The sequence below is a fragment of the Acinonyx jubatus genome, chromosome E1 (assembly GCF_027475565.1).
Source record: "Acinonyx jubatus isolate Ajub_Pintada_27869175 chromosome E1, VMU_Ajub_asm_v1.0, whole genome shotgun sequence".
Classification (NCBI taxonomy): domain Eukaryota; kingdom Metazoa; phylum Chordata; class Mammalia; order Carnivora; family Felidae; genus Acinonyx; species Acinonyx jubatus.
Window position 1 is genome coordinate 14,970,249 of NC_069397.1, and position 27,941 is coordinate 14,998,189.

At 38.3% G+C, this 27,941-nt stretch overlaps 1 protein-coding gene across 3 annotated transcripts in view; it reads left to right on the top strand.

Moving 5' to 3' along the window:
* Positions 1-27,941, top strand: part of YWHAE (tyrosine 3-monooxygenase/tryptophan 5-monooxygenase activation protein epsilon) — a 52,801-nt gene that overhangs the window by 22,314 nt on the left and 2,546 nt on the right. The window contains exons 2-6 of one of the 3 annotated variants that reach the window (XM_027034624.2): positions 17,838-18,037; positions 21,708-21,814; positions 22,474-22,680; positions 24,797-24,933; positions 27,829-27,875. In XM_027034624.2, the coding sequence (XP_026890425.1) occupies positions 17,838-18,037; positions 21,708-21,814; positions 22,474-22,680; positions 24,797-24,933; positions 27,829-27,836 (659 nt within the window). In that variant the 3' untranslated portion in view covers positions 27,837-27,875. Of the gene's footprint in view, positions 1-2,166; positions 2,262-17,837; positions 18,038-21,707; positions 21,815-22,473; positions 22,681-24,796; positions 24,934-27,828; positions 27,876-27,941 lie in introns of all 3 variants that reach the window. The other 2 variants (XM_015081380.3, XM_015081382.3) reach the window with 2 other exon arrangements.

Below are 27,941 nucleotides of genomic sequence, written 5' to 3' on the forward strand. Positions count from 1 at the left end.
ATGTTTTGTAACCAACTTAATCTCATGGGTTTATTAGAGTGTAGTTATGTCGAAAATCATGTTCCATAGGGATTATACTGAATTTGTTGTATGGTTAACTGATACTGTACTCTCCCTTAAGATTGTCAAATGAAAATTTATTTTCCATGCTTTATGGTACAGAACTGGTATCTCCAATGGAGTATTTGTCGATGTGATAAAGTGCATGGTATTTAGAAAAATCTGTGTATCTATGTATTCCTAAATGTTTTTTTCTTTCATTTTTAAAAGTTTATTTCTGAGAGAGAACACAAGCAGGGGAGGTGCAGAGAGAGAGGGGGACAGGGGCTCAGAAGCAGGCTCTGCACCGATGCAGGACTCAAACCCATGAACCACGAACGAGATCATGACCTTAGCTGAAGTTTGGTGCTCAACTGACTGAACCACCTAGGCACCCTGGTGTATTCTTAAGTATTAACAGCAGAGTCTTTGCTACCAAGTTATTTGGATCTTTTATAGATCTGTAAGGCAGAGTATTGATTGTCATTGAATTATCTATGAATTGGCTGTTTAGAGATTGTCCAAATTTCGTTTGGCTGATAATTTCAGCCATTCCTTGGATATTGTGTAAGTCCCTCAGTTCTAAAAGAAGCATAATACCTGAACTTTGACATATATAATTTTTTTTAAGGTGTATTTATTAATTTTGAGAATCCCAATCAGGCTCTGTGCTGTCAGCTGTAAGCCTGACACAGAGTTGGAACCCATGAACCATGAGATCGTGATCTGAGTAGAAATCAAGAGTCAGACGCTTAGCTCACTGAGTCACCCAGGCACCCCACTATGTGTATCTTTTAAAAATAATGTCTGCTTTGACTTGACAGCCTTTTTTTTTTTTTAATTTTAGTGTGGTTTCATTGGCTTTTCTTTTTCTTTTATATTGATACACTAGTGCTTCCTCCCCTCTTTTCACAACTTCTGTACTTAGGCAGAAGGGCCATGTGAGCTGTTCCATCAGTGAAATGTGAGCAGCACTTATGTGCGTAACTGTAGAGGCAGTGAAAACCCCTTTCCTGATTATTTTGTTTTTCCCTTTTCTGCTTTGACCAGGAATCCTCAACTATCAAAAGGCATAGTTCCTCACTTAAGAAACCTTGTGTGAAGTCTCTGAAATTTGGGGAGTAATTTTGTTCCCAAGCATATCCTCCCCCCCAGGCTATTGATTCTTTAGAAAAGGTTTAAACCTGTTTACAGCCTCTTTTGTGTTTTCAAATTGAGATGCTAAGTAGATTTCATCCAGGCTACTCTGCTTTCTAGAATTTTAGGGGATTGTTTAAAATTTATATGCTAACTTTACTGAAGATGAGCAAAATCATCCTTTGACTGTTATCTTAAATATGTGCATGCCAAATGAAGGACATTTTACTTCTCTGGTAGCTTCAGAATATGAATGAATAAAGGGGCGTGATACTTCACCATTTCTGTGTAGACTAATTCTCTGGTGGAGTTCCTTCTTTTCATTCCTTTATTTCTAAACTGCATCTCTTTAAAATTAAGTATGGAGATTTACATTAGAAATTTGTTTTAAGAGAGAGCACACGTGTGAGCGTGCAGCACATATGGAACAAGCAGGGAAGAGGGGCGGAGGGAGGGAGGGAGGGAGAGAGAGAGAGAGAGAGAATGAGTATATCTTAAGCATGCCCCACGCTCAGCATAGAGCCAGACTTGGGCTCCATTCCATGACCCCCAGGATCATGACCTGATTAGGACGCTCAACTGACTGAGCCACCCAGGTGCCTCCTTACTACTGAGGTTTGTTTAATTTGTTACATTAAGTTCTCTGGCGTTTATTTTAGGTCTTTTAGTTCTCCCTTTTGTCCTTAATTTAGCTATTCTTCCAATGTATTTGCTGGAGCAGGTCTGGGTTTTTGGTTTTTATTCACTTGGGTGTCCCACCCCCCCCATGCGGACATCAGGTTTTTCTTTGCTGCTGTACTTCCTCCTTTTTGAGCCCAGAAGACGCAAATACATAAATTTTTTACATATGGTGCAAGAGTCATTCATGTTCATACAGGGGTCTCTCCCCTCAGTGTTAATATCTCTGATAATCATAAGATGGGGACATTCTTAAAATTTAAACTGTTGACACACTCCTTCTAATAAGTTTACCTTTTTTTATCATCAAAGGATAAAATACTTTTTCGCAGCAGCTGGGAAAATGCTGCAGGATGTTTTGTTCTCTTCTTGCTGTTCTCTTCTAGTGCAAGTGGCTTTCCATGATGGTAAGTCTTTTCTGTGGTATTTATCCTTATTTTTAGATTTTTAAAAATAAGTGAAGTGTCTGTAAGATAATAGTCATCATGTGATGAAAGAATATTCAAGGTAAGGGAAAGATAGTGGCATTTTATTGGAATGTACAGGTCTTACACTGTCATTTATAATTGTACAGTAGATTTACCTCTTTTGGTAGATGTTCTATTATTTAATAGAATATTATTTAGCAAAAAGAACTATAGGGGCAGGTTAAGTGCCTGACTTGGCTCAGGTCTTGATCTCACGATTCACAGGTTTTGAGCCCAGTGTTGGGCTCTCTGCTGTCAGCAGGGAGCCTGTTTCAGATTCTCTTTCCCACTTCTTTCTCTGCCCCTCCCCCGACCACGCGCATGCTTGCATGCTCGCCCACTCTCTCTCAAAAATAAACATTAAAAAAATATTTTTATCTCAGGAAGTAATAACTTCTCTATTGATCAGCCCAGATATATGCATATAAAATATATTTTGATAGGTCCCAAACTGTTTCAAACAACCATTCCTGAGAACTAATAATTAGTCTAGAGAGAGAGTTTTACTGAGATGATTTTTATAATTACACCAATGTGAATTTTAGAGAGTTTTACAGTTTACAGAGGTACCTTGTTTTTTTCCTGATCTTCCCCCATCCCCATTATAGTTCTGAGTCATCCCTAAGGTAACTTTGCATTCTTTCCATGTGACATAGTGATTTGGGAAACTTGCCTTCATGCAGGCCAGCAGGAGCAGTGGAGGGACAGAGAGAGAGGGAGAGAGGTAGAGGGAATCTTAAGCAGGTTCCATGCCTAGCACGGACTAGGGGCCCAATCTTAGAACCTTTAGATCATGACCTGAGCCAGAATCAAGAGTCGGACCCTTAACCAGTTGAGCCACCCAGGTGCCCCTTTCCTTCCCTTTTCAAGGCTGAATAATATTTTATTGTATGTATATATTACATTTTGCTTATCCATTCATCCACTGATGGACACTTGGATTGTTTCCATGTTTTAGCTATTGTGAATAATGCTGCTGTGAACATGTGTGTACAAATATGTTTTCAAGACCCTGCTTTCAATTCTTTTTGGTATATTCCCAGAAGTAAAATTGTTGGGTTATATGGTAATTGTATTTAACAAGTTTTGTGGAAGGAAATGTTTTACTGTTTCACACAGAAACTATACCATTTTTCATGCCCACCACAACAGTGCAGGGTCTAATTCTCCACAGCCTCGTCAGCACTTCTTTCCTGCTTTTTTGGTGGTAGCCATCCTTATCTTTTATTTTTTTTAATTTTTTTAAAAGCTTTTATTTAAATTCCAGTTACCATACAGTGTAATGTTAGTTTCAGGCGTACAATATAGTGATTTGACAGTTCCATACATCACCTGGTGCTCATCACAAGTGCACTCCTTAATCCTCATCACCTATGTAACCTGTCCCCCCAACCCCCACCTCCTTTCTGATAACCATCGGTTTATTTTTTTTAAATCTTTTAAATGTTTATTTTTTGAGACAGAGTGGGGGAGGGGCAGAGAGGCCAACAGAGGATCTGAAGCAGCCTCTGCTGACAACACAGAGCCCTATGCGGGGCTCGAACTCAAGAAACACAGGATCATGACCTGAGCTGAAGTTGGACGCTTAACCAACTTGAGCCACCCAGGCACCCCAAGTTTGTTTTCTATAGCCGAGAGTCTTGTTTCTTGGTTTGCCTCTTTTTTTTCCCCCCTTTGTTCTTTTGTTTCCTAAATTCCATATATGAGTGAAATCATATGGTATTTGTCTTTATCTGACTGACTTCACTTAGCATAAATACTCTCTAGTGCCATCCATGTTGTTGGAAATGGGCAAGATTTCATTCCCTTTTTTTTACTTTTTTTTTTTTTTTAATTATTGAGAGAGCATGAGCATGAGCATGGGAGTGGCAGAGAGAGGGGGAGACAAAGAATCTGAAGCAGGCTCCAGGCTCGGAGCTGTCAGCACAGAGCCCGACACGGTGCTTGAACTCCCAAACTGCTAGATCATGACCTGAGCTGAAGTTAGATGCTCAACTGACTGAGCCACCTAGGTGCCCCATGGATTTCATTCTTTTTTATGACTAATATTAAACACACACACTTAGTTTCTTTGCGCCCCCCCCCCCCCCCCGTTCATCAGTCTGTGGTTACTTGGGCTGTTTCCATAATTTGGCTAATGTAGATAATGCTGCTGTAAACATAGGGGTGCATGTATCCCTTTGAGTTAATATTTTTATATTTTTTGGGTAAATACCTAGTAGTGTGATTATCTTTAAAAAGATTTTTTTAATGTTTATTTATTTTTGAGACAGTGCTAGAGACAGAGTGCAAGCGGTGGAGGGGCAGACAGAGGGAGACATAGAATTTGAAGTAGGCTTCAGCACAGAGCCCGATGTGGGGCTTGAACTCACGAACTGTGGGATCATGACCTGAGCCGACGTTTAACCGACTGAGCTACCCAGGCGTCCCAGTGTGACTATTTTTTAAATAGATAAAGGACAGAGCTAGGATTTTTCTTTCACTGTCCTCTTAAATGTGCCCTAGGAGCTCTTGACTGGGAAAAGTGGCATTTTTTTTTTTAACCCTCTTTTATAGATTGCATTGATGGGTTTATTTCCCACCCACCCTTGTTTTTTACACCAACCAGTCACTTTTCCATTTAAAACATGTTATAATCCTACTCATTCTGTTTGTCTTCTCTTGATGATAAGTAGTGGAGCTTCTAGACCAGGTTCTCACAGTATCCCTAAATGCTTTGACTTTTGTAATGTGAAATGGTGTTGGTTCTCCTTTGGTCATTTCGTGTACAGGATTCAAGATAGGATCCCTGAAGATACCATAGTCTTGTTAGTTGGGAATATTATTTGAATGTATAGGCACTTTACCAAAGTGAGATAACATAAGACACTATACTAAATTTCCCTTTATATATTTAAAGAACAGACCTCAGATTTTCAGGATGATGATACCTTGGGTCTCAGGGACCTCTTTAGGGACAGATATAAGTAAGTTTTCTACCAAATAATACTGCTGACAGATGATTACAGAATCTTTGGTCCTATCTAGAAGGAATCCTTAAAGATTTCATTTACCTCTGACATAGTCAAGCCTACCATAGCCTATTTCTGTCTTTTTATTTAATATAGTTTGTCTTACTGTCTTTATTCTTTCATCACATGTTTGTGTTCCTTTTGTGGCATTAGATACTATGCTCTTCTGGAAATACATAGATAAAAACACATTTCTTGACCTTTTAGGAAAGTAATTTTTTTAAAAATTACTTTTTAAGTGTTTATTTTTGAGAGAGTGTGAGCAGGAGAGGTGCAGAGGGCGGCGTGGACAGCAGATCCTAAGTGGGCTCTACACTGACAGGAGAGCCCGATGTGGGGCTCGAACTCATGAACTGTCAGGTCATGGCCTGAGCTGAAGTTGAAGTCTATGCTTAATCAGCTGAGCCACCCAGCCACCCCAGGAAGGGAATTTTCTAAATTATTGATTGACTGGAAGGTTATATTTGATGGGGAGAAAAAACACTGATCTTCAGAGAAATGTGTACATGGATTGGGAAGCACAGGAAGGCTTTATAGAATGAGATGTTTGAGTTTGATTCAGAGTGATGAATAATTTCCTAGGCAAAGAAGAACAGTCATGGGCCAACTGATCGACCTTTACATAAAGCAAACCCAGTACCTCTCCAGAACCTTGAGTGACAGAACCTTTGTAAGGCAGTGTCTGATGCTATTATCGCCTTTTTCTTTTCTTGGGATGATTACTTTCAGTGTTCTTGGACTTAAGAATTTCTTGTTTCTATGAGCATTTAACTTGGAAAGTTCGTTGAATGTGGTGTTTGAGAGTTTAGGCACTTTAGTTAAATTGTCTGGTTTTGAATTATTAAAAAAAATTTTTTTTAGACAGAGCACAAGTGGGGGAGGGGCAGAGAGAGAAGGAGACCAAGAATCCTAAGCAGGCTCCAGGCTCTGAGCTGTCAGCACAGCCCGACACGGGGTTCTAACCCATGAACTGTGAGATCATTGACCTGAGCCCAAGTCAGTTGCTTAAGTGACTAAGCCACCCAGGCACCCCTAGTTTTGTGTTTTAAAGTCAGGATTGTGTTTTGTAACCACTGGCTAGTATTTTTTTCCATTTTGGGAATAATTATAGTTATGACCCTGTATGCTTCAGTACAAGGTACATTAATTCTGTCAGCTAGTACAGTGCCTGCTCATTTTTCCATGACAGATGCTGAACAGTTTGCTTCTCTTCTGACCCTGGATCTCATTAGGAACTGTAGAATTAGGCATTGTGGTAATTTTTAGTCAGTTTAATAGGTGGAAACATGCCCCCTTGTAGATTTGTACTTTGTCTTTATAAGATTACAGGGCTATTGAATCTCAGCAGAAACTTGCTTTACCAGCTGTTGGAGACATCTTGGGATAATCATGTTTACTGGGACGTTGATGTAGAAATCTTAGTGGCATGGGAGTTATTCTGCTAGGCATGGGCATTAAGCTTTTTGGAGATAGTGTTCTGGAGGGTTAACTTGGTGGAAAAGGATGTGCTTTAAGCAAGAATAAGCCAAATTTTAATGTATTAAGCTTGTGTCTCTTGTCACTGCATCCATTTATTGCATCTGTTCTTACTTCAATTAAAAAAAAAAAATACCGGGTTGGGGGGTGGGGAGGAAAAGACCAAAGGATCCCCATCCAGATGAATTCAAATAAATATTCAAATCTGAGGTAGTATGATTAAGTGAAAGTACAGCTCTGGAGTCAGATTGCCTGGGTTTATAATCTACTGACTTTGTGATTTCGATCAAGTTTAACTTCCCTGTTCTTCAATTTCCTTATAAAATGGGGATAATACTGTTACCTACTTCAAAGGCTTTGTTGAGAAGATTAAATGCATTAATACCTGCAAAGCATTTGGAACAGTGCCTGGCATGAGGTGTTTTATTTGTGAATGGTTTATTGAATGAATATATTTACACAAATACTTCAAAGAGCAAAACTAAGAAATAAAGCTAAATTAAAGTCAGGGTGAAAAATAGGGAACTTTTGGCAGGATAGTCCCATAACAAATACAGGCAAGCTGGTTTAAAGTAATTGATGTCTAACTAGGCTATTACCACACAGTAAAGGGGAAATGGCCTGGAACCAAACAGGCTTTTTTTTTTTTTAACTTTATAAATTATTATTATTATTTTTGAGAGAAAAAGGGCACAAATGATCGAGGGGCAGAGAGAGAGAGACAGACAGACAGAAGCAGGGCTCGAGTTCACCCAAAGCGGAACTCGAACTCACGAACTGTGAGATCATGACCTGAGACAAAGTCAGATGCTTTAACTGACTAAGCCACCCAGGTGCCCCCAAACAGGCATTTATTAGTATGTTTGATTATTGTGCCCTTTCTGTTGCTAGTATTCTAAATTTCCGTTTCTTTGATGATTTTCAGTCAGCTACCTATTGTCCCCAAGCTACTTGGAAGTCTCCCAAATTTTGTCCAGAGTGTTTGTACCAAATTGCCTCTGCATCCACATGTAGTCTTTGACAGTGACACTCTATTCACTGGTTCATAAGTTTTGATCATACCTGCTGCAAACAGATTTGACAGCCATCCCCCATCCCAGAAGTGCTTAGATCACATTGAGAAAATAGTTATTGCAGGGAAGACTTTGTGAAATACTAGTTAAATTGAGCATTTTTTGTGAATATAATTGCGCTAATCCTGCTGATGGTGGTTTCGAAGGTGTGGCCAGTTTTGGATAAGTCAGTTTTCACGTAAAGTTTTGGGGTACTTTATAGGTAGGATCATGTTTCTGTTGCTGGTGTTAAAAGGGTGAGGATGACACCAAGGTTTTCATGAGAGCTTCATTATAGTCATAATTTGCAAATTGGTACAAAGCGCTGGTTGTATAGAACACCCAGGGGTAGTAGGAAGTGCTTTTATGACTCATGGCTACTACTCTCCCTTAATCTACTACCTTCAGGAATGGACAGATTCTGGAAGTTGAGGGGCTAAGAGGGAAGAGTTGGGGTCTTAAAAGTAAATAACATCTGCAACTCCATTATAAAAAGACAAGCCAATTAAAAGATCGGCAAAGCATCTGAATATTTTCCAGAGAAAGTACGCAGATGGCCAGTAAGCACATGAAAAGACGCTCAACATCATTAGCCATTAAAGAAATAAAAACCATGATGTGTACGACTTTGCACACACTGAGGTAACTTTTTTTTTTTTTAAAGAAACTAACAAATGTTGGTGAGAGTATGGAGAAATTAGAATCTTCCTATATTGCCAGTAGGAATGTAAAAATAGTGCAGCCCCTGTGAAAAAGTTTGGCAGTTCCTTCAAAAAGTTACTATGATGTCCCTGCAGTTCCACTGCTAGGTAATATAGGCAAGAGACCTGAAAGCATACTTCTGTGAATATTCATAGCAGCGTTAGTCATGGTGGCCAAAAAGTGAAAATTCAGCTCACATGTCCACTAACTGGTAAACGTATAAATAAAATGTGGTCTATCCATATAGTTTGTGAACTATATTGTTAGGTGCTGCATTCTGGGTGAACCCTGAGACATGCTAATTGAAAGAAGCCAGTTACAAAGACAACATATTAGAAGCATACTTGGAGATATTGTTGATTTAGTTCCAGACTGCTGCAGTAAAGCGAACATCCCAATGAAGCGAATATCCTAATCAAGTCAGATGAATTTTTTGGTTTGCTAGTGCATATAAAAGTTATTTTACAATATGCTGTAGTCCTTAAGTATGCAGTAGCATTATGTCAAAAAAAATTACATACCTTAGTTAAAAATACTTTATTGCTAAAAAGGCTGTGTCTGAACTTTCAGTGAGTCATCTTTTTTTTTGGTGCTGGAATGTCTTGCCTTGTTGATGGCTGCTAACGGATCAGGGTGGTGGTTGCTGAAGGTAGGGACGGTTTTTGCAGTGTCTTAAAAAAGACAACAGTGAGGTTTTCTCCATTGATTGATTTCCTTTCAGGAGCATGGGATGCTGTTTGATAGCATTTTGCCCATGGTAGAATGTCTTTCAAAATTGGGAGTCAACGTCTAACCCTAACCCTAACCCTAACCCTGCTAATGCTTTATCAACTAAGTCTAAGTACTATTTTAAATGCTTTAATGGCATTTCAGAAGTCTTTTTTCCAATTAAATTTTTTTTCTTAAATTTACACCCAAGTTAGTTAGCATATAGTACAATACTGATTGCAGGAGTCAAATCCAGTGATTCATCCTCTTCATATAATACCCAGTGCTCATCCCAACAAGTGTCATGCTTAATGCCCCTTGCCCATTTAGCCCATACCCCCACCCACAACCCCTTCAGCAACCCTGTTTGTTCTCTGTATTTAAGAGTATGTTATGTTTTGTCCCCCTCTCTGTTTTTATGGTTTTTTACTTCCTTTCCATTATGTTCATCTGTTTTGTGTCTTAAATTCCAGATATGAGTGAAGTCCTATTTGTCTTTCTCTAATTTTGCTTAGCACAATACACTCTAGTTCCATACATACTGTTTGAAATGGCAAGGTTTCATTCTTTTTGATTGCTGAGTAATAATACTCCATTGTGTGTGTGTGTGTGTATCTCACATCTTTATCCATTCATCTGTTGATGGACATTTGGGCTCTTTCCATACTTTGGCTGTTGTGGATAACACTGTTATAAACATTGGGGTGCATGTGCCCCTTTGAAACAGCATGCCTCTATCCTTTGGATAAATACGTAGTAGTGCAGTTGCTGGGTTGTAAGGTAGTTCTATTTTTAAATATTTTGAGGAAACTCCATACCGTTTTCCAGAGTGGCTGCACCAGTTTGCATCCCACTAGCAGTGAAAAAGGGTGCTTTTTTTTTCCATATCCTTGCCAACATCTGTTGTTGTCTGAGTTGTTAATTTGTAGTCATTCTGACAGGTGAGGTGGTATCTCATTGTGGTTTTGATTTGTATTTCCTTGATGATAAGTGATGTTGAGTATGTTTTCATGTGTCTGTTAGCCATCTGGATGTCTTCTTTGGGAGAAGTGTCTATTCATGTCTTTTGCCCATTTCTTCACTGGATTATTTGGTTTTTGGGTGCTGATTTTGATAAGTTCTTTATAGATTTTGGATTCATTTCAGCAGTCTTAACCAGAAGTAAATTCCATCTCAAAAAACCATTTTCTGGGGTGCCTGGGTGGCTCAGCCGGTTGAGTGTCCAACTTTGGCTCAGGTCATGGTCTTGCAGTTCGTGTGTTTGAGCCCCGTATCAGGCTTGCGTTGGATTCTCTGTCCCCCTCCCTGCCCTTCCTCCACTCACACTCTCGCAAAGATAAATGAACATTAAGAAAAATAAACCATTTTCTTTGCTCCATTCATAAGAAGCAACCTAACTCCCTTATTTGTTAGTTTTATCATGAGATTGCAGCAGTTGAGTCAACCTTCAGGCCTACTTTGTTATTTTATTATTTTAGTTTATTTATTTATTTTGAGAGAGGGAGAGAGCATGCATGCGAGGGAGGGGCAGAGAGCGAGAATCCCAAACAGGCTCTGTACTGTATGGATTATACAATGTTCACCACAAGTGTAGCTACTTCTGTCACTATACAGCATTATCACAACACCACTGACTGTATTCCCTGTGCTGTACCTTTCATCCCTCTGACTTACTCATTCCATAACTGGAAGCCCATACCTCCCACTCTCCTTCACACTTTTGTCCATCCCCTACCTCCCTTTCCTCTGGCAGCTACCAGTTCTCTGTACTTAGGGGTCTGTTCCTGCTTTTTTGTTTGTTCTTTTATTTTGTTCTTTAGATTTCATATATAGGTGAAATATGGTATTTGTCTTTCTCTGTCTTATTTCACTTGGCAGAATATCTTCTGTGTCCGTCCATATTATTGCAAATGACAAGAGGTCATTCTTTTTCGTGGCTGAGTAGTATTCCATAGAATGTATGTGTACACACTATATCCATTCATCTCTTGATCAACACTTAGATTGCTTCCATATCTTGGTTATTGTAAATAATACTGTGATAAGTGGAGATGCATATATCTTTTCAAATTAGTGTTTTTATTTTCATTGAGTTAAATACTCAGTGGAATTACTGGATCATATGGTATTTCTATTTTTTAAAATTTTTTTATGTTTATTTTTTTATTTTTGAGAGAGACGGAGCATGAGTGGGAGAAGAGCAGAGAGAGAGAGACAGACAGACAGAATCCGAAGCAGGCTCCAGGCTCTGTCAGCACAGAGCCTGACGTGGGGCTTGAACCCACGAACTGTGCGATCATGACCTGAGCTGAAGTTGGACGCTCAACCGACGGAGCCACCCAGGCGCCCCGTCTATTTTTAATTTTTTGAGGAATCTCCATACTGTTTTCTACAGTGGCTGCACGAATTTACATTCCCACCAGTAGTGCATTAGGGTTCCCTTCTGTCCACATGTTCACCAACACTTATTTTTTGTCTTTTTGACAGTAGCCATTCTGACAGGTGATATCTCATTTTGGTTTTGATTAAGTCCACTTTTTTAAAAGTTTATTTACGTAATGTCCACCCAACATGGGTCTTGAACCCATGATCCCAAGATCAAGAGTGGCATGCTGTACTGATTGAGTCAGCCAGGCACCCCTGAAATGTATTTCTTTTTTTTTTTTTTTTTTCTTTCTGAAATGTATTTGTTAATAATAGTGAAAGTTGAAATTATCCTTGATTCTTGGGATGTAGAATTGATATTGTGTTAGCAGGCATGTGAAAACCTTAATCTTGTCCATCTCCATCAGAGCTCTAGGGTGGCCAGGTCCATTGTCATTGAGCAGTAATATTTTGAAAAGGAATCTTTTTTCCTGAGCAGTAGGTCTCAATAGTAGGCTAAAAATAGTGAACTGTGTTGTAAACAGATGTGCTGTCATCAGGCTTTTGTTCCCTTATACTGTACAGGCAGAGTAGATTCAGCGTAATTTTTTTTGAAGATTATATTTTTAGTAATCTCTACAACCAGTGAGGGGCTTGAACTCACAACCCTGAGGTCAAGAGTTGCATGCTGTACCGACTATGCTCGCCAGGCACCCAAATTTAGCATAATTCTAAAGGGCTGAGGATTTTCAGACTCTCAGTGAACATTGGCTTCAACTTAAAATCACCAGCTGCTTTAGCCCTACCTAACATGAGAGTCACCCTATCCTTTGAAATTTTGAAACCAGGCATTGACTTCTCTTTAGCTGGGAAAATCTTAGATGGCATCTAATAATATAAAGCTGTTTTATCAACACTGAAAATCTGTTGAGTGTGTAGCCACCTTCATTAATTATGTTAGCTAGATCTTCTGGATAACTTGTTGTAGCTTATACCACAGCACTTGCTGCTTCACCTTGTTGTGGAGAGGACTTTCTTCCCTTAAACCTCATGAACCAACCTTTGCTGGCCTGACTTTTCTTCTGTAGTTTCCTCCCCTCTCTCAGCCTTCATATAATAGAAGAAAGTTAGGGCCTTGATCTGGATTAGGTTTTGGCTTAAGGGAATGTTGTGGCTAGTTTGATCTTCTATCCAGACCACTAAAACTTCTCTGTATCAGGGATAAGCTGTTTTTCTTTCTTATTATTCATGTGTTAACTGGAGTAGTGCTTTTCATTTCAACTTCAAGAACTTTTCCTTTGTATTCACAGTTTGGCAAATTGTTTGGCATAAGAGGCCTAGCTTTTGGCCTGCCTCAACTTTCACCATACCTTCCTTACTAAACTTAATCATTGCTAACTTTTGATTTACAGTGAGAGTTGTGTGACTTCCTTTCACTTGAACACTTAGGGACCATTTTAAGGTTATTAACTGGCCTAATTTCAATATTGTAGTGTCTCAGAGAATAGAGAGGCTTGAGGAGAGAGGGAGAGATAGTGGAGTGTGGGGTGACAGGACATGGTACTGAAGATGAATAGCAGTTTGGTGGGACAGAACACATCATTTATTGTTTGCCATTTTATATGGGTGCGGTTTGTGGTGCCCCAAAACAGTTGTAACATCAAAGATCACTGATTATAGATCGCCATAACAAATGTAATAATAATGAAAAATCAGCTTGAAATATTACGAGAATTATTGAAGTGTGACACAGAAACATGAAATGAACTGATGCTGTTGGAAATACGGTGCTGAGGACTTGCTTGGTACAAAGTTGCTACAAATCTTCAATTTGTAAACAATGCAGTTGTAAAACAAGGTATGCCTACATAACATGGTTGCATTTATATGGAATGTCCGGAATGGTAAATCCGTAGAGATGGAAAGGAGATTGGTGGTTACTTAGGGTTGAGAGAATTGGGGTATATGTGGGGAGTGATGCCTAATGGGTATGGAGTGTTTCTTTTTCAGGTGAGATGAAACTGTTCTAAAACTGATTGTGGTCATCGTTGCACCACTTTGTGAATATACTAAAAACCACTACATTGTGCATTTTATTTATTTTTAAAAATTTTATTTTTTAAAAATTTACATCCAAATTAGTTAGCATATAGTGCAGCAATGATTCCAGGAGTAGATTCCTTAGTGCCCCTTACCCATTTTAGCCCATCCCTCCTCCCACACCCCTCTAGTAACCCTCTGTTTGTTCTCCATATTTATGAGTCTCTTATGTTTTGGTCTCCTCCCTGTTTTTATATTTTTGTTTTCCTTCCCTTATGTTCATCTGTTTTGAAGATTAAAAGTCCTCATATGGGTGAAGTCATAATATTTGTCTTTCTCTAATTTCACTTAGCCTAATACTTCCAGTTCCATCCACGTAGTTGCAGATGGTAAGATTTCATTCTTTTTGATTGCCGAGTAATACTCCATTGTGTGTGTGTATATGTATGTATGTGTATGTATATATATATACACCACATCTTCTTTATCCATTCATCCACTGATGGACATTTGGGCTCTTTCCATACTTTGGCTATTGTTGATGGTGCTGCTATAAACATTGGGGTGCCTGTGTCCCTTCGAAACAGCACACCTGTATTCCTTGGATAAATGCCTAGTAGCGCAATTGCTGGGTCGTAGGGTAGTTCTATTTTTAGTTTTTTGAGGCACCTTCATACTGTTTTCCAGAGTGGCTGCACCAGCTTGCATTCCCATACATTGTACATTTTAAATGAGTGAATCATATAGGTGAAGATCAGTGAAGCTGTTGTTTAATAAAACTGGGTAACTGCTGCTTCTGTAGTTGTACCATAGTCTTTTGTGCATAGTTTGTGGCTTTCTAAAATGAAAGGAGTGATATACTTAATTGAATCGTATTGTAGACTATCATTGAGTCCTTTAATTCCATTTCCCTAGGGCCCTTGGGTGGCTCGGTTGAATGTTGGACTCTTGATTTTGGCTCAGGTTGTGATCAAGCTCTGCAACGGGCTCCATGCTGAGCCTTGATCCTGCTTGGGATTCTCTCTCTCCCCCTCTGCCTCTCTCCACTGTTCACGTTCTCCCTTTCTCTCAAAAAATTTTTAAAAACGTATTTCCCTCTTCTTACTGTAAAAATACTGTTAAAATGTTGAAAATTTTAAAGCATAGAAAGTGAAAGAAATGCAAATTATCTGGAATAGTACTCAGATCTATCATTGTTAAATTTTTGGTGGTATTTTGTGTATAGTTTTTCCATATAGTTGCAAAGTCATACAATTTAAAAGAATTGTCTTTTGGTGTGGCTAGATTAATTTTTAAATTGCTTTGTTGGGGCCAATATAGAAAACTAATTACTGATTCACTTCTGAGGAATGTTTAATTTGTTAGTTTTTTGAAAATAAACTTGTATGGAAGTGATCTTGAAATTACCCTCTGACTCCAGTGGCCCTAAATTTAGCCTTTTTTTTTCTAAATGTTTATTTTTCAGAGAGAGAGAGAGAGAGAGAGCGCGCGCGCGCGCGCGCGCGCATGAGCAGGGGAGGGGCAGAGAAAGAGGGAGACACAGAAATGGAAACGGGATCCAGGCTCTGAGCTGTCAGCACAGAGCCCAACGCTGTAACTCACAGACCGCAAGATGATGACCTGAGCCGAAGTCAGAGGCTCAACTGACTGAGCCACCCAGGCGCCCCCCCCCCCCTTTTTTTAATGACTGTAGTTAAAAAAAAAAAGTTCTGGGGCACTTGGCTGGCTCAGTCCTTATAGCATGTGACTCTTGATCTCAAGGTGGTGAGTTCAAGCCCTGTGTTGGGCATGGAGCCTACTGAATTAAAAAAGAATGAATGCTTTCAGGCTTCCACAAATGAATTAATGGTTTTATTACTGTACTCCCTACTATTTCTTTAATGCTTCAGAATTACATTAAAAAATTAAAGTATAATTTATATATGATAAAATATACCCCTTTTACATATACAGTTGACTCTTGAACAACAACATGGGCTTGAACTGAGCAGGTTTACTTACATGTGGATTTTTTTTTCAATGAACCAGTACAGTACTGTGAATGTATTTTCTCTTATGGAATTTTCTTTATAACTTTTTCTCTAGCTTACTTTATTGTGGAATGCAGTATATCATAGATATAGCATACAGAAATGTGTGTTAATTATCAGCAAGGCTTTTGGTCAGCATTCAGCTATTAGTAAAGGTTTTGGGGAGCTACAAGGTATACTTGGATTTCTGACTGTGCTTGGTGCCCTACTCTTCTGTGATTCAAGGGTTTATATTGTACAATTTAGTGTTTAGATAAGTGTAACCACCACAGTGGAGCAATTTTCTTACTCCCCAAATTTCCTTTACACACAAGCCCTTCACCCCTATACCTTGGTATAACCACTTGTTTGTTGTCTTTATAGTTTTGCAATTTCTGTGACTTGGCTTGAGTGAATTATATAGTCTTTTTTTGGTTTGGCTTTTTTCAGTTAGAATGATTTTGTAACTCATCTATCTTGTGACTTTTTGTTTTAAAATTTGTTTTTGTGCGGGTTGGGGAGAAGGAAGTGCATGTGCCCACATACGTGTGCGAGCAAGGAATGGGCAGAGGGAGAGAACCCCATGCAGGCTTCTTGTCGTCCCAAGAACTGTGAGGTCATGACCCAAGCCGAAATTAACAGACTTAAAAGGCTGAGCCACCCCCAGGCGCCCCCTACATCTTGTTATTTGTATCCGTAGTTTATTTTTTTATTCTTGAGTAGTACTCCATTGTATACTTAGACTTTTGGGTTGTTTTCACCTTAGCGTTTTGAATAAAGTTGCCGTGACCATTTATTTGTGTGAAGGTCCTTGTTAAGATACATTTTAATTTCTTTTGGGAAATCTCTAGTAGTAGAATTACTGAGTCTTAATAGGGTTTTCTAACTATAAGAACTACCAAACTTTTCAAAGACCTTACTATCTTAATATTTCTATTAATTTTCTGGTACTCCCTAAAGTGTAATTTTTTAAAACTTATTTTCCTGGGACAGCACATAATTTAACTGTTAAGGAGTGTTTCATAAAGTTACTATCTGTATCATATTTTAGAATATGCTTATGCTTAGAGTGTTAATGTATGCTAAGGGTATTTGTTAAAATGTAGATTCTTGGGGTCTTATGACCAAAGATTCTGAATCAGTAAAGAGCCACATGGTGATATGGCATTTAGTCTTTTCTAAAAGCATAGTTTTAGTAAATATATTTATTGGGTTAGTATTCATTGAGCTGTTTTTGGTTCTTCCTTTGCATTTCTCTGCATTGTTGTTCCCTGTGTTTTTCTTTAAACTTGGGGATCTCCTAAGGTTTATCTGGGCTCCTTTCTTAGCCCGCCACCTAGTGGTAACAAATAGGAACCATCAAAAGTTTTGCTAATGAATGTGTAGGAGGTGGACAATTTCTTTCTAAAGGTGGAAGGATGGCACATCCAAAGTTAACGTTTGGTTTGTGTTTGTGATTTAACCAAATGCTCAAATGCGTATGTTTGCTATATGAATGAATATTCTTTTCTCCCATGACATTTTTTGAAATAGAATTTATTTGTAAGAAAAAATATTTTAGAGCCTGTAAATTAAAACAGATTTTCTTAATGCTTATTTTATTTTCGAGAGAGCACGCGCATGAGTGGGGGAGGGGCAGAGAGAGGGAGACATAATCTGAAGCAAGCTCCAGGTTCTGAGTTGTCAGCACAGAGCCCGATGTGGGGCTTGAACCCACAAGCTGTGAGTTCATTGTCTAAGCCAAAGTTGGGGGTTTGACCGACTGAGCCACCCAGGTACCCCTAGAGCCTACAGATTTTTAATCTTTGTCTTAAACTGCCAGCTCAATTATTTTTACTGGGAAATGGGCAGATGTGCTTTCCTAGTTCCCTTATTTAATGAGACAGATGCTTCTAAGCTGTATTGAGTTAGGTGGCATATGAGGTTTTGATTCCATAGAACTTTTATTACAGATTCTCTTGTTCTAGGCTCTTAGTTTACTTTCTTTTACATGATTTTTGGTTTTTTACTCCTTTCAGGTTTAATGATTGTAGTTATTTTTGTTAAAATTCTTACCTTTTTATACTAGCTTGACAGAAAAAAAGACCTATTGTGAAGGGATTTTGTATCAACAAAACTTACTTTGTAAGGTCTGATTTCACTTTTCCCTTATAGAAATGGTGGAATCGATGAAGAAAGTAGCAGGGATGGATGTGGAGTTGACAGTTGAAGAAAGAAACCTCCTATCTGTTGCATATAAAAATGTGATTGGAGCCAGAAGAGCTTCCTGGAGAATAATCAGCAGCATTGAACAGAAAGAAGAAAACAAGGGAGGAGAAGACAAACTAAAAATGATTCGGGAATATCGGCAAATGGTGAGATTATCTATCCTAGGCTTCTTTAAAGAAAGATGCCTCATGTTTTGGATATTTTATTTTAAAGCTCGGGGCATCTGGGTGACTCAGTCAGTTAAGCGTCCAATGTCATGCTCAGGTCATGATCTCATGGCTTGTGAGTTTGAACCCCACTTCGGGCTCTGTGTGCTGACAGCTCAGAACCTGGAGCCTGCTTTGGATTCTGTCTGTTTTTCTTGCCCCTCCCCTGCTTGTGCTCTGTCTCAGAAATAAACATTAAAAAATTTAGTAAAATTTTATTTAAGTAGTCTCTAAACCTGGTGTGGGGCTTGAACTCATGATTCTGAGATTGTCACATGCTCTTCTGACTGAGCCAGTCAGGCGTCTCAGGTTTTGAACATTTTATTATTTTTTTTAAGAATTTTTAAAAAGTTCATTTATCTTGAGAGAGCGAGTGAGCATAAAAGCAGGGGAGGAACAGAGAGAGAGAGAATCTCAAGCAGGCTCTGCATTTACAGTGCAGAGCCTGATAATGGGTCGTGAACTCGTGAACGGTGAGATCATCTCCTGAGCCAAAATCAAGAGTTGGACACTTAACTGACTGAGCCACCCAGGTGTCCCTGAACATTTTAGATCACACTGTAGTACACATGTGTAATATAAATTTTACACTTGAATGGATTTGCATATTTTGCTTAACCCAGATTATAGGTCATACAGTATTTCAGGACAGAGGTGAAGAAGTTTTCTCTGGGAGCTATAGAAGGTGCTCACTTTTGAGCACCAACAAGTAGAAACTAATTTAATCTTGTTTTTATTGTAGTTAACTGCAAAATACTTCATTGAGTGACTTGAAAGAACCATCCAGGACAATGTAACAAGTATTTTTGTGCCTCTTATGTGCCGCACAATTTGCTAGGTGCTATGGATGTAAAGATGAGACAAATACAGGTTACTTTGCATATGGAGGTTCAGTCTAGTCATTGTTTTCTTAATTGAGTAGAAAATGTTAAAGGCATTGGACATTATTTCTTGAAGTTACTGTTTCAGGTATTTTATATATAAATGGAATTTTTCGTACTGTGAGTTTTGGTCAAAAAAGTACCATAGCCGTTGATCTAGGTCAGTGGTTTTCAACCAGAGGTGATTCTGCTGCTCAGAGGGCATTTGGCAATTTCTGAAGACATTTTTGGTTGTCACAACTTGGAGGGTGCTATTGGCATCCAGTGGGTAGAGACAAGGATGCTGTTTGCTGAATACCCTGTGGATAGAACAGCCCTGTATAGCAAAGAATGATCTAGTCCAAAATGTCAGGCTACTATTGAGAAAGTGATTCTTGTGGAAGAGAAAGGCATATAAACACATTTTGAGTCCAGCGAGGGAAATTACAGGAACACTCAAAAAGTAGCATGGGGAATGAATTTGGTGTAGGGAGAGGGAAAAGGGCAACTACATTTATTATCTCCACCTTTGTTGGACGCTGTTCTTGAGTGGGGAGATATTAATACACATAATTGTGCAACATAGGGTATTTATTTAAATTACCCTGTAAAGAATAGGTATTAGTCTACTTTATAGATGGGAAAACTGAGGTTTTGAGTGACTTAAGAGGTGGTAAGCTGATATAGGGGCACGCCTGGGTGGCTCAGTCAGTTAAGCATCTGACTTCGGCCCAGGTCATGATCTCACAGTTCGTGAGTTCGAACCCAGTGTCGGGCTCTGTGCTGACAGCTTGGAGCTTGGGGCCTGCTTCGGGTTCTGTGTCTCCCTCTCTCTGCCCCTCCCCAGCTCATGCTCTCACTTTGTCAAAAATAAATAAACTTAAAATAATCTTTAAAAAAAGGTGGTAAGCTGATATCAGTGTGCCCATTAATGTCAAATATATTGGAACAAGAGTATGGGTTGTCAGTAGAAAAGTTTGGTGTCTCAGAGGAACGATGAAATGAGAAAGTTAAAAATGCTTAAGTGGCAGAATTCTGTGCTAAATTGTGGGATTTGGGCTAAGTAGGAAGGGAAGCAGGAAGCAAAGAGAGGGACCGATAAATTGGGGGAAGATGAAAGATTCAAGAGGCTGGAGGTCTTGATGTGTCTCTAATTAGGAATAACAGGAATAAAGAAGTAAGGAAGGAAGTTACAATGTAGTAGTGAAATAGAATTTAAGACGTCTTGGATAGGGGCGCCTGGGTGGCTCAGTCAGTTGAGCGTCCGACTTCGGCTCAGGTTATGATCTCGCAGTCTGTGAGTTCGAGCCCCGCGTCGGGCTCTGTGCTGACAACTCAGAGCCTGGAGCCTGCTTCGGATTCTGTGTCTCCCTCTGTCTCTGCCCCTCCCCTGCTCATGCTCTGTCTCTCTCTCTGTCAAAAATAAATAAAACATTAAAAAAAAAAAAAGACTTCTTGGATAAAGCAGCTCAGTTAGAGATGTTGACAAATAGGTCATGGAGTTGAGATCAGGGAACTGTATTGAAAGGAACATGGGTGATAATACCTTGGTGTGATACCAGGAATTGGAGAGGTAGCCTGTGAATGTGGTTGGAAGGCCTGTAGAGATCCACTGATAACAGATAGTGAAAAATTAGGTCACAGAGGATGAGCTTCCAGAGAGGAGCTGTTTGTGGAGTAACAGCAGCCAGTCATACTGAGTTAGTGGGGAGCTAAGAGAATTCAGAAATTTTTTCTCTTAGAATAATTGCTACGTGAAAAGCCATGAGGGAGGTAGTTTATTCAGGAAAGAGCTAGTTTAATTTAGGATCTGGATGAGATTATAGGAGAAGAGAGAGTGGGAGGATTCTTCACAATGGAAAGGAGGTTCCAGAGGGCATAAGAAGAACTTGGAAAGGTTCACCAGTGTCACCATGAATTAATAGAAAATAGAGACTAAGATAATATGTACGTTCACTTGGGATATTCATGTATGATAAATTGAGATGAGTGGCAGTATTTACTTGAGTATACAGAGTTTTAGTGCTATAATTTGGCTGTGGATCTCTTCCACTTACGGCTGTTGAGCACAGTAGTGGTTAGGAATGTGAGCACTGGAGGCCAGTTGCCTGGGACTGAATTTTTATTCCATCCCTTATAAACCATGACCTTAGGTTTTCTAGCCTGCCTCTGTTCACATCATAGCTCTGTCTCTTGTTTTAATGTTTATTTTTGAGAGAGAGACAGACAGCACAGGCAGGGGAAGGGCAGAGAGAAAGGGAGACACAAAATCTCAAGCAGGCTACATGCTCTGAGCTGTCAGTGCAGAGCCTGACATAGGGCTGGAACCCATGAACCTCCAGATCATGACCTGAGCCAAAGTTGTATGCTCAGTAGACTGAGCTCCCCCAGGTGCCTCAAGATTTTTATTTTTATGTAGTATCCATACCCAACCTGGGGCTTGAACTCACAAGCCGGAGATTGAGAGTCCCATGCTCCATGGTCTGTGTCAGCCAGGCACTCCTGCCTTTTTTCTTTTTTAAAGCACTTAACAGCATGGAGAAAGAAAGAAGGTAATTTCTGTAACTTGGAGATAACTTTTCTCTCTCTCTCTCTCTTTTTTTTTTTTTTTTAATCAAGAGAGAGGAAGAAGGTTTGGAGAAAGATGTATATTCTGTTTACTATGGCTCTCTTCCTTAAAACCAGAGGGAGATTGTGTCATAATTTATGTAATCTCTTAGACTTAAACAATTTTTGACTTTTTTTTCCAGGTTGAGACTGAGCTAAAGTTAATCTGTTGTGACATTCTGGATGTACTGGACAAACACCTCATTCCAGCAGCTAACACTGGCGAGTCCAAGGTTTTCTATTATAAAATGTAGGTTCTATACTAGAAGGGAAAATGTGAGATTAAATGTTGGCTCCCTTAGAATTACCACTTTCTCTGTGTAGGTGTTCAACTTTAATAATAGTTTGTTAGAAGAATAGTTACACGGGAAGAATGATTTTCAAAACTTAAGTTTTGAGTAGTCGTTTGCAGATTCACTGCTAGTGAACAGTTGTTGCGTTTAAGATGGTCAGACTACTGTGAAAGTACTAGGTTTTATTTTACCTGTTTGCATTTTTGTGTGGAATTAGCCCCCAGCTGTATAGTAATACATTATTACATAGCTCAATTTTAACATTTTATGTACAAGTTTTATTTCATGATTAACAAACTGTCATGCCATTTTTTTGGGAACCACTTCTCATTTTTAATTCTAGTCATTGACAAATTTGTTCATTTTTGAGGCTTTTCAGTTGATTTCTCTAGTGTTTTGCTTCTGTTTGGTAATACGAACTCTGAGGGGGAAAACTAGATAGACTAGTCAGTCTTTACTGAAAGAGACTTTGTGAAATTACTGAAGTATACTTGTTAATTATTGATATATTTTTGTCACATACTTCATTTTATAGAATATAGAAAAATTGTAACAGTCTACTTTCATTTAAAAACATTTTTCTTAATTCTATTTGTTTTATTTTATTTTGTTTTAGGAAAGGGGACTACCACAGGTATCTGGCTGAATTTGCCACAGGAAATGACAGGAAGGAGGCTGCGGAGAACAGCCTAGTGGCTTATAAAGCTGCTAGTGATATTGCAATGACAGAACTTCCACCGACGCATCCTATTCGCTTAGGTCTTGCTCTCAATTTCTCCGTATTCTACTATGAAATTCTTAATTCCCCTGACCGTGCCTGCAGGTAAGTCATGGAAGAGAAACAAAAGCTCTCACTATGAAAGTGAAAAAGTTACAAAGGACAATTGTTTCTGTTTTGTTTCCTGGGACTGCCTTTGTATCCTTGGCCATGTACTAAAGAATTCTTTTGGCTCTTAATGAAACTGCTTTGGATGATTTAGGACAGACCTTACCTAGTTTGCTAGGATAGCAGTTTTGGATGTTGATGGGGAAATATTTTGTTGATAGGTTGAAAAAATTTTTTAACTTGTTAGTGACAGAGTGAAATGAGAGGAATTGTAGTAGAGTTATTTTAATGTTTTTATATTAGCTGTTAGTCCTTGTAGGCATGCTTTTTAATATAGTTATACTCTTAGTTGTACATATTTTGTAATTTCTATTTTAATATGAACAGTTCTCCAGCTTTGTATGTTAACAGTTCGCCCATTTGTATTTCAGATTGTTCTCAATTTTTTCCCTAAATTTATTTACTTATTTTGAGAGAGACAGAGGGCGAGTGGGGTAGGGGCAAAGGGAAGAGAGAGAATCCTAAGCAGGCTCCACACCGTGAGTGTGGGAGCAGAGCCTGATATGGGGCTCAATGAGACTCATGTACTGTAGGATCATGACCTGAGCCGAAACCAAGAGTCAGATGCTCAACCAACTGAGCCGCCCAGGCGCCCCGCAATTTTTGAAACAGATAGAAATTTAAAGGATATCTTTATGTACATGGCTTTTTACTTGTAAAAATTACTACAAAATACAACATGAAGGTTATCATTCTAACCATTTTGTTGTATAATTGGATGGCATTATGTACACCTACAGTATTGTGTAACTGTCACTACTGTTTCTAAAACTTCATCACCAGAAACAAACTCTAACCACTAATTCTCCATATTCCCCCCCACTATTGCCCCTTCACAGTGTCTGCTCTCTGTCTTTGTGAATTTGCCTATTTTAGGTACCTCATAATTGGAATAATGTATTTGTTGTTTGTAACTTAGAGTATTCTTGAGTATATAGGAATCAGATATTCCATGAGAGATTTTCCTGATGGGAGGTAGATTCATTTAAATGCAAACCGTTATTTATTCATCTAAAAGCATTCTAAATGCCTAGTTGAATTTGTCCAAACATATACAGGTTTTAATGAAGAAGTTATAGCTATCAGTATTGTGCTCTTTCATTGTTATTCTCTAGTTTAGGCTGTCCCACACATCACTTTGATTTAAGTCTTATCCATGTCTTTGTTATTACGCATTTGCTTTAGTCTTAAGCGTGCCATTCATGCTCTTTTCCTACTTTGAAGATGAGTTCAAATTTGTCTTCCCATCCCCATTTCCTCATCCTCTAGGGTTTCCGAAGCACTTTCTCCAGAGTAGCATACTTCTTTTATAATAGTTTTATGTGTCAGTCCTCTATTCCTAGATGTTTTAAGTTCATTGTGGACTGAGATCGTCTTTTTCTTCAGTTTCTCCACCAGTGTCCTGCTTTACTTGGTGCTCATTATATACCATACTCAGTAAATGTTGATTTTATTTCTTTTAAATTGCAGCAAATGGCTTATATGATTACATTTCTGTGGGTTCTATACTGCCTCCCCCCCCTCCCCCCCCCGCTTCTATTAACATTAAATTCTATTGAAATTAAACTGAGATACTGTCTAAGTGAGTTGTTGACTAGAACTTGGTAATACCTTTATATTGCATGTATTTTGGTGGTGGTCTAGGATAGAATTTGGTTTGTGTATTCTGTTTACTGATAGGCTTGTTAAGCATAGTAAGAAGCAGTGCTCCAGGGGCATGTGGTTGGCTGGTAGAGAAGATGACTCTTGATCTCAGGGTCATGAGTTTGAGCCCCACATTGAGGGGAGAGTATGTTTAAAAAAAAAAAAAAAGAGTAAGTAGTGCTCCAAAAATTTTACTACCTCCAAATTTGCTACATTACAAAATTAAATAGAAAGTTAATTTTTATCAGTTACACTTGCTTTTCTTTTATTTTGGTATTTAAACCCAAGTTACTCAGTGTCACTATTACATACTGTGGGATAACTAAAGAAAAAGATTGATTTCTAACATGTTATTTCTAATTCTGTTTTTGGGCTTATTTTTGTAATACATTTATGTAAATGCTTTTAGGTTGGCAAAAGCAGCTTTTGATGATGCAATTGCAGAACTGGATACGCTGAGTGAAGAAAGCTATAAGGACTCTACACTTATCATGCAGTTGTTACGTGATAATCTGACACTATGGACTTCAGACATGCAGGGTGATGGTAAGGAAACTTGGAAGTTAATGAATGCATCTTTTTGAGTTGTTGGGTCTTTTTACTCTTAGACATTCCTTGGCATTTTTTCACATTAAGCTGCAATTTAGACTCAGCCTATCGTCCACAAAGTATCAGATTTTAATTATTGCCTTTACAGCAAACGATCTCAAAACTACAGTTTTCCGTTTTGGGCTGTATGATAATGTAAAAGACTTGTTTGGAAAAGGGGATCTTTTTTTGTATTTGAAGATTTAAAAATTTTGCCTCTAATGTTCGCTAACTTCTCTCACTGTTGTGGAAGATTGAGGGAGGAAGCAGTTCATTTTATCTTCCTCAGATTCAATTTTAGAGATCGAATATAATTGTATTTGAATGTCCTGATCACTACTTTGGCCGACTGGTATCCTCAGGTTAAAACTGGATGGTGTCAGTAAATATTTATGAAGCGTCTTCTCTGTGTGGAAATCTTTTATCTAAAGATTTTCTAGAGCAAATGGAATGTCCTGTCTTGCCATTAGTCCTTATTTAAGATGTCTGGTTTTAGTTTTCAGTTATAAATAGTCAGTATTTTACAAAACTTACTTTTGTGATTGGGCCAGGGGGTTAAAATTCTAAATGCCAAAATTTGTCATAATTGCTGATTTTAAAGGAGATTTTGTTTTGCTTATTCCAGAGAATCCATTTTATCCATGATAGATCACTGAAGAGTCAGGGGGAGGAGGGCACAGGGTGCAAAAACAAGTGTGACATGACCATTTTATGAGATAGCTTTACAGTTGGTGGGTGGTGGTATGGGGAAAAGAAAGTTTGTCAATATCAACTGCAGATCCTATAAGAGGATATTACCAAAATGAAACATATAGGTTGCATTGCTTGAGGCTAACTGTAGTCTGTTGGTCACACCAGCATGCTGTACTGTCTTTGGAAGCATTATATTTCTTTAAAAGTGCCTCTGAAAATGGGTTTTCGTTTTAAATGTCCTTACTATGGAAGGATAGAGTGAGATTTTAGACTTACCTTAGGTACTAAAGTGAGAATTAGGTGACTCAGCTTTAAAGCTCACTAGGTCTATGAAATATTTAGATATTTGACTAGGGTTGGCTTGAGATGTGTGGCACGTGTGACCTGCTTGCACACTTTTCCAGCAAAGCCAGACAGTGCCACACATTACTTTTTAACACAGCACTTCAGGCAACTGCTACCAGTCTTTGGGACTCAAAACCAATTTACCATCTCTGAACTAATGACTTGAGGTTCCTTCCAGCTTTAAAATTCTGTTGTATTCTAAACAATAACTACTCAGAAGAATGACCAAACAGCTGTGGACTCTTCATAGTCACCCTCAGCTCAGAGAAGACTAGTATCTGTTTGAGGGGATAAAAGGAAACATGTGGAGAGTTTGGTAAGCGGTGTTGACCCGAGTAAGGTATATACCTCTGGGGACATTTTTCTGAGGGTGAAAATAACAAACAAGGTGACCTGGGTTGAAACATTGCTTTTTAAAAGACATTTTATGCCAGCTTTTATAACTAAGATTGCTAGATTACAGAATTAAACAGAAATAAAGTTTTATATTTTCTCTAAAAAAAATTTTTTTTAAGTTTAATTACTTTGAGAGAGGGAGAGAGAGCACAAGCAGGGGAGAGGGGGAGAGAGAGAATCCCAAGCAGGCTCTACACTTGAACCCACAAACCATGAGATCATGACCTGAGCCAAAACCAAGAGTCGAATACTTAACCAACTGAGCCATCCAAGCTCCCCTGAACTTTATATTTTCTACTTTATCATTGATAACCAGTAATTGATAAATCAAAGTAAACTATGTTTTTCCGTTCTGTTTTTATATAAAACCAAAGATACTCTCTTCCTTGGTTATCAAGCATTTTATGAAATAGATCACTTTTTACAATAGGATATTTTCTTGAAACTACTTACTTTTCATAGTTGCAAAGGTTCTTTGTACAGAGATGTTTTATTACATTTCAGCATAGATTTCTCTTTAATCCTAAAACAGGTTTATGTAAATCTTAGTTAAATCCAGTTGCTTCAATTCTTACCACTTTGTAAACTGAATAATTGATTAAATTTGGTTGTGACAGACTAATTTTCATTTAAGAGATTTCATTTAATTTTCATTAAAGACAGTATTTGAAATGATGAAACTTGCTAGTTTAACAGCAAAAAATTCTAGTAGTCTCGTGACATTTTTAGTAAAATTAACAAATTATCTGAATTTACAAATTGTTGTGGGTACTAGTAATTTATTTGCCATTTTCGTAAAAGGTATAGTATTACATGTTTTATTAAATTGGTTTTGTGACTTAATCCATGCAGAATTGCAGTCATGGAATTGGCAGTTTTCCAGGATGTTGGATTTAGCGGACCATCAGTTTTCTCCTTTTTAATTTTTTTATGAAGGAAGAAATGTATGTGTTTCACAAGCTTTTATTGAGACGCTTTTATACTTTTTTAACTGCAGAATATGTTAACTTCTGTGTTGGAACATCTTTGTAAACAGATCACCACTTTTTCTCATTAAGTGATTTCAGTCCTTTTAATCTGTGTTCAGAGGACGTTTCATACACAAGTCTATAGAAAAAATGTGTGTTCTCTGCCTTATTCCTGTCTTCCCTCAAAATCAAGAAACAATGGGCAAAGAAATACATACCCAAAGAAACATTTTTTCCTCTTCTGTATACCTTTTAAGAGGATATTATTTCATTCTTTTAAAGGTAAAAGGAACAGATAACTTTGTAGAATGAAGTTTATACAAAGTAAAAAGACCAAAATCTGATTCCCCTAAATCATTGATGTTTTCTTTTGTCCTGCTGTCTTGGTTTATTTTTCTTGTAATGTTGCTTTCATATGATTGTTCTCCCTCCCTTTCTCCTTACAATATAGATTCCTAAAGGAAAATCCAACTCTTCCTTTCCTAAAAACTCTACTTTGTAAGTCATTATCATGGCACAGCAAATTCTGCTTTTTAGTTTTGGTTCTTCACTAATCATGCCTGC